The sequence below is a fragment of the Phoxinus phoxinus genome (genome assembly GCF_949152265.1).
Source record: "Phoxinus phoxinus genome assembly, chromosome: 12".
NCBI lineage: Eukaryota > Metazoa > Chordata > Actinopteri > Cypriniformes > Leuciscidae > Phoxinus > Phoxinus phoxinus.
Genome location: NC_136887.1, coordinates 32741374 through 32752704, shown reverse-complemented (window position 1 = coordinate 32752704; position 11331 = coordinate 32741374). Strand labels below are relative to the sequence as shown.

Below are 11331 nucleotides of genomic sequence, written 5' to 3'. Positions count from 1 at the left end.
AAAAAATAAAATATATATATATATATATATATATATATAATAATAATAATATTATATATATATATATATATATATATATATATTATTATTATTATTATTATTTTTATTTTTATTTTTATTTTTTTTGCAAGTGCTGCAATAACTTTGTATTGCAGCACTTGCCTCTTTAGGATAAATAGCGTTGTATTTCTCATTTGTTATATTCATTTGCTTGTCTGCTATTGCACGTATCATATGTGTACTTTTACAATATATATATATATATTTGTGCTGCAATACAAAGTTATACGATTAGGACAGGCTAGAATAGAGATAGTATAAAAATAAAGTATGTATATATATATATATATATATATATATATATATATATTATTTTTTATTTTTTATTATATATATATATATATATATATATATATATATATATATATATATATATAAATAAATACTTATTTTATAGAGTTATTGAAAAAAGCTTGCAAACTTATTGCCTCTTAAAATCTAGTAAAGTACATTAATATATTCACGTTTTCATAACTTGGCTTACTGAGTAACAGACTACTCCCAGTCTGTTCCCAGATATGCATTGTGGCATAAGTAAATTAAGTATTCTTTCTTTTACAATTTTTTTCTTTATTTGACAACTTTATTTGCTGTCTTGTGTCGATATTAGCACAATGAAGACAGCAAATAATTGTTGTACATTAAAACAAATCATTATTTTGTAATGGTCAGAGTCTATTAATTTAAAAATGAATTTGCCATTGTTGTCATGCTTGCTGAATGTTGATATCTGTGTGTGAATTTCAAGATATTGGCACAACTAGAGGGGAATCAACCGCTTTTGTTAGATGGTGTTTGTGATATAGGCTAGTTGTTAGCAATACAATTTTAATAAACTGTAATTCAACCTTAATTGTAGATCAGTTTGGGATTTATAGAGAGAAGTTAGGACATCTTTTAAAAGCAACATATTTATTACTGATTTATGTATGAAACCATACATAAATTACCCAACCATTTTAGGAAATCAGCATCAATTTATGAAGCCAAGTTACGTGATGTTCTCTTAAAATTGTTAGGTGTATGGAAAATTCAACATTTGAGATGACTTTGGAAATTGAGTGAATGCAACTACAAAGAAAGACAACAATGAATGAGTAAAAAGTATATTAAGAATTGCACTCCCTCAAAAATTCCCTTTTGCTTGACAAAATGCAACTCAAACCAATCAAGTAAGGTTATGTTGGGTTTTCTGTATCAGAAAGGTATAGATAACTAGATTTTGACAAATAAGCTCAAACTTGTTGTACATTAAATAAAGTGAACTAAATAGTGTTAGTTAGAACAACTGCTGAGTTTTAGTGTGGGTGCAGTTCTGTATTCAAGCAATTATGCAAGACATACAAAGAGCCAAAACAAATCAAATACGGATAAAACTGAAATACAGCACATCCCTCGGCTTGTGAGTCCACTTGTTGAAGCTTAATAACGGCACCTCACAGGAACCGATCCAACTGTTTAATTAATCAGGGCCAGGGTGGGAAATCACATCAGACCGCCAACAGTCCTGACACTATATCTATTAATGTCCACTGGGGCTATTAGATATCCATTGGAAGCTATAAACTCTGGACTGTGTATCTGGTTTTCTCTCCAGTCAGACATTAGCACACATCTCACACATCGGAGCCTCCAGCTCACGCTGTCTCTGGGCAGAAGTGACCAGACTATGGATTTTCACGGTGTTTTGCGGTATATGATCGACATTGCATGATGACTTGGAACAAAGGTGACCCGAGTCCATGTCGATCCATTTAAGAGGCATAGTCGTCCTACGTGCCTTTCAAGACTTTAAGACTTTAAGGACTACAAATATTTACTGTAATAAAATGTGTGACAACTAGGGGCGTTATTTGACAACAAATGAGATTGTGATGTCTGGCAGGCTTTTTTGGACAAATAGCAGAGCTGTTTAGGCTGATGTTTAGACAGAATGACCTAGAAGAACCCGGTGCTTTGAATCATCAGGCCACAGGGCCAGAAAACTCTCCCCCGCCGTCCACCCTCTCTGCCTCTGAACAATCTGAGCGCCCACAAGAAAAGCACTCAGAGAGAGAGAGAGAGAGAGAGAGAGAGAGAGAGAGAGAGAGAGAGAGAGAGAGAGAGAGAGAGAGAGAGAGAGAGAGAGGGAGGAAAGGAAATAAGAAAAGGAGGAACTAGGTTTTACGGTTTTTCTCAATCCCTTTGGCACATTTTTCAAAACCGTCTTAACATTCTCTAAACTGTAAGTGCAATTGCTTGAACATCAGAACTCTATCGCATGTCTGCAAAATGTATATTCACACAAAACATTTAATTCATGCTTCAAAACCTAGTTAATGTGTCATTAAATTGATCAATGCCATAAAAAATAAAAAAAAATCATCGTGTGAGCCATGATGGTCGAAATGTTTAGATGTTTTTTTCCCCATGGAAATATTTGTAATATACAAATTTCTTGTGTTTTCAACTTTTTAGTTGATACTGTCTGTTTTCTACACTATATAAGAATGTCAGTTTTGTCTAGCTGAATGCTCTTGTGTCATACTGGGATTTTTAGATACAGATTTCAGCAGCAGGTAAAAATGTACACAGGAAGTCAATCATGTAGTTAGTACACAAAGAGAAAATGGACATTTGTGTCACACTTTATATTGGGTGTCCTTAGCTACTATGTACTTACATCAAAAAATAAGTACAGTGTCCTTATTGTGTTCATATTGTATTGCAAAACACTTGTGCTGCTATTGAGGTGGGATACGGGTAAGGATAGGAACATGTTTGGTTGTATGAGTAAGGATGGTTTAAGGAAAGGGTCAACAGTGTAATTCTATTTACTGTAGTGTAATTTAAATCACATGCAGATACTTTTAAAATGTAAGTACAATGTAAAAACATGCATGTACACAATAAGTGCATTGTATCAAATTATTAATTAAAATGTTAGTACATAGTAAAGACACCTAATATAAAGTAGGACAGAACATTTTCATTTATACAACACATATATCTGAAAATTCACAATTGCTTGATCATTTTGTGCACGACTTCCCCTAATACCACCACCACACATTCTTACATATCTTCCTATTGCTCTTCCATAACAAGCAACTGTGAATTTTCAGTTTTCATGTAACACATTTCTACAAAAAAATAAACTGCTGTTGCTGTGTAGGGTTGTGACGTTCCTCCATGTTCAAAACTGTTTGTAATGGTAGTGCAGGCAAACTCCATATAGCTCACTGTATGTTTCCATACTTGATCGGTTGATAGGCAAGATTGGGATTCCTATTTCATTACAATTACAGGCCATTTGCCAAATTAGCAGACATTACAAACATTCCATGTCATAGGTATTTATGGAATATACATGCATGTCCGACAGATTTCCATAACGTAAAGTATTATTTTGCATGTGAAGGCTCACACGATGAAAGAATGTTTAGATGTTGTGAAGAGTTTGACAATTTCACAGAGAATCAACTTTTGATTAACAAGCCATGTGCATTTAGTTATTGTGCAAATTGTAGAAAATTGTACACACGTGTCAAAACATGCAATTTGTTTGGCCAAACAATAAAGATCTGTGCGGTAACGTGTGTATACATCAGCACCTAATCCATTATTATTTTATTTTTCATTTATTTACATATCATTTATGTATTAATTGCATATTGCGAAACGAGCACTGCAAACTATCCAAATTATTTAAAAAATTCAGTAACTTTATATAGATGGTCCTCCAACAGACATTCTACTGACTAGAAGTAACTTTGCAACTACATGTCAACTTATTCTACTAACCGTCTACTAATACTCAACTAACACTATGAGAGTTAGCACACATGTGCAACATTACTTATAGTCAACAGAATGTGTTAAAGGGACCATCAAAATAAAGTGAAACCAAAAATTCTTTGTACATTCAAACACAATTTTTTTTTTAAAATCTATTCTTTCCTCTTTTACTCTACAAAGGTGAGCTCTGACTGCGCTGTGCTGACATTTCACAGACGCTCCCCGCGGGACACGCACGGCTGTTTACGCCCAATTCAAAGAGAGGGGACGGAAAACATCAGCCGTAATCTCGCCAATTATGCACGCAAGCTGATTCAAACACCTGGCCTTTCCTTCGAGGTCTGTCTAGCATGTACACACACACACACACACATTCGCTCAGTGTCTTTTGTCTCATTGTGCTGTGATGCATTTGTACAACACTGACATCTCCATGCTTTACCTGTTAGAATCGCATCCATCTGCTGTCTGCTGCTAATTGTTTTCCCCCTCAGGGTTTTAGATTAAGTTATCTCTCCTACTCTCTGCTCAAACGGACATCTGTCAGAATAAACAAAAAAACGCTGCTTTTCTCCTTCTGAAGTGGAAACAAGTAGCAGCTATGTTATGCAATGGCTGAATGTTTCTAACATGGGGGCCTTTTACAGTTTTCATTTTTTTTATTTGCTTGTTTTTATTTATTTATTTATTTGTTTTGGTGCATTTTAGTGTTAGTACAATACACAAAACCACAAAGTATCCTTTTCACAACACAACATAAGTTTTTCATCTAAATATGTATTCATAATGCTATTACTATCAAACTTTTCATTTGCATCTCTTTTCGTTCAGTTTAATACATTTGTCTATTATTTAAATCCAACTGATCTTAATGGTTAATCAATGAATCATTTGGTACCTCTATAAATTTCTATAGATACAGATTTTATAGATATAGTTTAAACTTAGTTTGCAATTTCCTAACCAGATGTAATTAATTAATTAATTATTTTTACATTATAAGCGATTTATCTTAGGTTATAACCAGTAACCACTATGTTCAAAGTCTCTCTCTCTCTCTCTCTCTCTCTCTCTCTCTCTGTGTGTGTGTGTGTGTGTGTGTGTGTGTGTGTGTGTGTGTGTGTGTGTGTGTGTGTGTGTGTGTGTGTGTGTGTGTGTGTGTGTGTGTGTGTGTGTGTGTGTGTGTGTGTGTGTGTGTGTGTGTGTGAGAGAGAGAGAGAGAGAGAGAGAGAGAGAGAGAGAGAGAGAGAGAGAGAGAGAGAGAGAGAGAGAGATAGAGGAGTACAAGGAAGAGGAATTTGAATAACATCAGATTGATCAGATTTTGATAACACACTGACTAGATTATTACAAACATTATGGATTGTATGTTACGTACGTTAGATAATGTAAGTGTCTAATGTGGCAACTGTAGCCATGTGTCACTGCAATTATTTCAGCAGGGTGATTTTAAAACATGTATATTGCATTATTTTCTATTAAATTAACTGTTTGTTAAAAGTACTAAATTGAAAGAAAATACTGTTGTGTTTCGGCAAGTAAACCAAATGTTCTCATTACATACTACAATAATCTTGTGTTTGAAACAATGAATATGTGGATTGAAAATGTGTATTACTAATGAAAGCATGGGAACAGGTTTTGAAATAATTACTGTATTTTTTGTACTAAGAGTTGGTACCAAAGCGAATAAAAAACCCACTGTAATCAAAAAATAAACTCTCCTCTACAATTATTATCGATCACCAATTGGCGTCCCCTGAAATGTCTGTACATTATTAAAATGAAAGACTCTTTAAAGTTGCAGGATTGAAATTTTTTGATTGATAGATAGATAGATAGATAGATAGATAGATAGATAGATAGATAGATAGATAGATAGATAGATAGATAGATAGATAGATAGATAGATAGATAGATGGATGGATGGATGGATGGATGGATGGATGGATGGATGGATCGATAGATAGAACGACAGATAGAACGATAGATAGATAGAACGATAGATAGACAGACAGACAGACAGACAGACAGAGATAGATAGATAGATAGATAGATAGATAGATAGAAGATAGATAGATAGATAGATAGATAGATAGATATTCTGACATCTCCTCACCTCTCTGTATCAGAGTCTACAGCTCATCAGAGTGCTTCTGTTAGATATTAATTTCCAGATCTACTCGCTCACTATAAATTACTCTAAAATATTAACGCTGGATCATTACAGTGCAGTTATTGCCCCTTTAAAAAGACATTCATTAGACTGCAGTAATGGCTATTGTGCCGCACAGGGCTTTGCAGGACCAGCTTTGAGACGTCTGAGGTGAGTCTGAACACTGATGTTTATGAGAGTGTCTTCTCTATAATTAATGCGTTAAATTGTCCCCACATGTCGTTATGAAATGAGGGTCTTTATGAGAGTGTGTGAGTCAGTGTTGTCTGTCTACAAAATGTGTGTGAGTCAGTTTTGTGGCTTCTGGGACTTCCCTCTTCACTGTCACACTGCTCAGGGCCACGAGTGATGACCTCACCGCATCTTTCATTCATAGTAAAATAGATGACATCATCAGAAAACCATTCTCCATTCAAAAAGGGCAAAAAGTATTTTTTATATATATATTTTTTTGCAGATGTTTGTTCTAGAAATATATTTATTTAACATATGACATTTTATTTGCTATATAAATATTGAATACTGTTTTTTTTTTTATCTAATTAAATGTTACATTTATATTGTGCAATTTAATGTACACAACTTTTGATATTAATACTGATTAAAGCTTTGCAATGCATAATAAAATATCATTATCACATTTTAATAAAGTTCAGCTTTTTTCCCCCATGACACCTTTAGTATTTTATATAGGAGACCTGAATATTAATTAGATACTGCCTGAAAGAACAAGCAGAAAGGAAAAGGACTGGGTGTGTCAGCATGGACTGGATGTTGCCAAACAGAGCATGGTAAAGTCAGACCTCTATGGGTACAAAAGAAGAACTGCAGGTCTTCACATCTAACATAGCAGAATGCATTAGGTTCTGTCTCTGACAAAAAGAAACAATAGAATAGAACAAATAAATCCTCTTTTCAAATCTCATATTTAAACACCGCTATGCTCTTATCCTCAATACGTATTTCTGACAGTCATCTCCCCCGTTTCTCTTGCAAAATCTAAAAATTATTGCATAATCTTGGGTCAAATATGGACAAACCCAGTCGTTGGGTTAATTTTTTTAATTAAAAATGTTAACCCGACGGTTGGGTTCGTCCATATTTGACCCAAATTTGGGTAAAAACAACCCAGCATTTTTTAGAGTGTAAGACACACCATTTGTCTTCCTTTTTTCCCTCTCTGCCACCCTTAAATTACTGAATTATTGTAAAACAAACTGCCACATCCTTACCAAACATCAAAGTATGATAATTTAATAAAGTGAGAGGGGAAGGGAAGAGTGAGTGATAAGGCAAACTATATGTATCTTCTTTGTATCTCTCTCCATATCCATCATAATGTATAGTATGCAAAAATGTAATTCAGTTGCACAAATGTCTGAATCCATATCCCCATTTCATTTGGCAAGGATATATTAAAATGTTACATCTCATTATGCACTATCCCCTTGTTTTTACATACAAGGCTTACATCTAGTCCCAGACTAAAATGCATGTTTGAGCTGTTTTAACTTAAATAAACTTGCAGTGACACATCTTAAAATATATCAGTGCCATTGTTTCGTCTCAAGATGCACACCAGTAATGTTTTTTTCTAAGGCTCATTTATAAAAGCTACTTAAATGTCCTAATTAAACTAAAGCCTAATCCTGGCTTAATCTAATCCCCGTCTGTGAAATCAGGCCTATATATTTGATCTGTAATCAAATTGAAACATTGTCAGAACAAATAGTTATAGATTTCTCTAAAATTAGGCAAAACACACAAGCCAGGCATTACTAATCATAGCCAAGATTTTTAGGCAAGCATTGAAACTTCCTGCACTTTTTAAAACCAACTTTTTTAAGTACCGCAGAATAAATAAAACATTCAGAATTCTGTGTTCTATTCTCGGCAGGCACAGCTAAACGCACCCAGAGCTCTCTTCCTTTATCTGTAAGCCAACGTGATTCCAGGATCTGCGTATCCCAAAGCGTGTGTAATTTCTCCTCCATTACATTTCTCCATCAGAGAACAGGCCATGGTTTTACTGAACGCAAAACAATTCAACCTCCGGGGCCCTGATAAACCCTGCTGCCTCAGCACCGGTTGCCCTTCAGAAGCCTGACTCGAAAACAGACGCCTGTGGAGGTGAAACAAAGCTATCAGGCAACGCAGACAAGCCTCAGTAGACCTCTGCACAGACACAGCCACAAAGCCACTACTGAGGACCCGTACATGCTGTGAGTGTGTGTGAAAAACTGAATATCAAGCAGCCAAGTTTCCCCGTCTCTCTCTTTTTTTTTCCGTTTTGCTGCTTGCAGAAACCAGAAATCTGTGAATGCATATCAGGCTATTCATTTGTAAAATAAACAGATTTATTATATTACAGAATGCATTCTGAAATGTTATATTAGCATAATGTTTCAAGTAAATTGTTGGGTTGCACTTTATTTTACAGTATACAGTGTACTCACCTAAGAAAGTACTGGGTGATAAGGTAACTACATGGGTTAAGGTTATGTTAGGGGTAGGTTCAGGGTTAGTACCTTGTTGCAATTACTATAATAAGTATATAGTGTACATGAGGAACAGGACTGTAAAATAAAGTGCCAATTGTTGAATATAGCTTGTACAGAAACATATGTACAAACGCATTTAAGTGCTCTATTAATCTCTGTACTAATACTAATTTATTGTACAATGGGTAACATTTTTTACAGTGTCCTTGTTACACATGTTACATGTGCTTACCATAGTAATAACAGTAAATGATGCATAATTACAACTAACTCTCAACGAAATCCTAATCCTACCCTAACCCTATAGTAAGTAAATGTAGTTGCATAATATTACTCAGAACTTAAATATATAATTACACTCTAACAATGACTCCTTAAAATAAAGTGTAACCATAAAATGCAGTAAAAAAAAAAAAAATTATGTCACTTTCAGCTTTCCATAGTCAAAATTGTTCATAATTTGTACATTAACAACACTGTTGTACACATTAGTTGGCTTGCTATAAGTTTCTTTCTTTTTTTAACGTTTAATTTAGAAGTGAACAGGCAGAATAATTAGAGCATCATGGGAAATAAATAGCTGTTTAGTTGCTGCTCGCTGAAAGAGATCTGCAAAGACAAATGTCCAGATTTGTGTGTCCTAAACTTGGTTCTTATATTCCTGGCACAGCTGTACACTCTGCTTAGTTAATATTCAATACGCATTACATCTTCATGTAGGACAGTTCTAAGCACAAAACAAATATTGTTTCTCTTCAGTGTCGTCTATACTACAATTTAAAGGTTCTTCCTAGCAGAACAAGCTAATACTGTATATGAGATATACATCTCAAATTATAAAACTGCACTTAAGGATTTTATTAGTAACAACATATACCAACCTTGTAGGAAGGATAAGGTGAATTAAAAATAATGCAACAACAACATCATCTTTCTGGGCTTATACTCAAAAAAAAAAATCACAACTGGTACCACCAATGTTTCATCATCTTCCCGTACTCCTTATCTCTCTCGCTCTGTCTCGGTCTCTCAATAAGCCTATGACAAATTCTGTCATGTTTAATCAGTGGCTAAACGCCCAGCGGCTGCTGTTTCTCCACTCGCCCTCCCAAGAGTGAATTAATTCTGTGAATCCGTTTTTTATTGTCTCCCTGACACCCTCGTTTGCTTGCCTGATACACCTGCTTACCCATTTATTCCCTCTTTTTCATGAACATCATCTGGCTCTGCTGTCTTTCCTTTCCATTCATTTACCAGTTCACCACACCCTTTCTGCTCACACAGATTCTGCATGCACCCCCCCCCCTCTCTCCCTCCCTCTCTCTCTCTCTCTCTCTCTCTCTCTTTCTCTCTCTGTGGGTGTGGCAAAATGCAGCATTGGCTAGTTATAAAGAAACAGAGCCGGTCGCCATGACAACCTGAAGATGGAGGGATAAGAAAAGACACTAAGTGCTAGATTGCAATGTCACATCATTACATGTGTGTGAGATAGAATGTGAAGGAGACAGAAGAGTATAGAGAACAAAAGAAGCATTTGTCACTAACCTGCTGGTTGATAAGTGTGCCACTGAACTGTGGGTCATGTGGTCTAGGTGGGAAAAACTGTAACTGTAGGGAGAAAAACTAGGGCTGGGTAATAGAGCAAAGAAATGACAACATCCAATATTTAAATTTGTATTTAACTTAGCACTAAACTTGCTTCAAATGGGTCAAAGGGACCATAATGTTAGCCAAACAGTCAATATTGTCAATTATATTCAAAATGTTTAAGGCTAAATAGAGTAAAAATTGTTAAAACAATCATGCCACAAATCAGGTTTTAAATTGACTGATTTGAATGGACAGGTTGAACTGATTAAGGAGAAAAGACTTAAAACATGACAACATCTTGCAACTAACAAGATGAAATACAATAAACAGATATTTGCCTTAACGCTCTCATTCTTGCAAGTCATGTTACAAGGAAGGATCTAATGTTCTAATGCAGCACAACTGATGTTAAACTCAGTTTCTATCAGTGAAATTACTGATACGTAAAGCAATAAGCTTCACTTCGTTCTATGTACAAATGTACAAATGAAACTAATGTGCTCATGAAATCGATGTAATGGTCTGTACAAACCAGGGTCATCACAGGACCGTAATGAAACCTCTGCTGCTGACACTCTTATTAACACTGCTGGTCAACAAACATCAATTGTGCAACCTCTTCTCATATTAGCAAACTATCACAAACACACTCACTCTATAAACAACTATGTTTGCAGTTGTCGTCAGAGTGACTGTCCTCAGCAGAACTGGAGCACAGGGTGGGGTTTTGGTGTGATTGACAGTGATGATGTCACAGCTATGAGCTCAGCCTGCAAACCAAGGGCTCCTGCAGCGCAGAACGGAAAATTACCGTCCCTTCCCCCACTCCATTTCCCCCTCTCTCTCTCTCTATCGCTCTCTGCGTATTCCTCCCTCTACCTTTTATCCCATCTCTCCTTTCTCAACACCCCCACTCTCCTCCCTTTCTCTATTCATTTTTTATCTCTCCCATCCCCCTCTCGTTCTCCCACACAGGCAACATGCATCCGCTTGGAAGGAAAATCTCAGCCGGCACAGAGACAATAACAAAGCTGAATTCTGCTTTGTGTGGTTCTGCTCAACACAACAAAGCAAACACAGCAAAAGAACAAACCTGCAGGTCTACTGTAAAACTGTAAAAAAAAAGAAAAGAAAGCCGGGACAAATAAATCCTCTAAAGCACACAAAAACTAAACAAACAGAAGTTGCTGTGCACGGAACATTAATCACAGGACATGAATCAAATGT

General features: G+C 35.5%; 1 protein-coding gene across 7 annotated transcripts in view; it reads right to left on the bottom strand.

The window, feature by feature from the left end:
• LOC307008668 (protocadherin alpha-C2-like) overlaps positions 1 to 11331 on the bottom strand; it is a gene marked incomplete at its 5' end in the record, with an annotated part of 159621 nt that overhangs the window by 27573 nt on the left and 120717 nt on the right. For 2 of the 7 annotated variants that reach the window (XM_079631664.1, XM_079631665.1), the window contains one exon: positions 10060 to 10122. The exons of the other annotated variants lie outside the window; for them this stretch is intronic. In XM_079631664.1, the coding sequence (XP_079487790.1) occupies positions 10060 to 10122 (63 nt within the window). The remainder of the gene's footprint in view (positions 1 to 10059; positions 10123 to 11331) is intronic. 7 annotated transcript variants of the gene reach the window in all.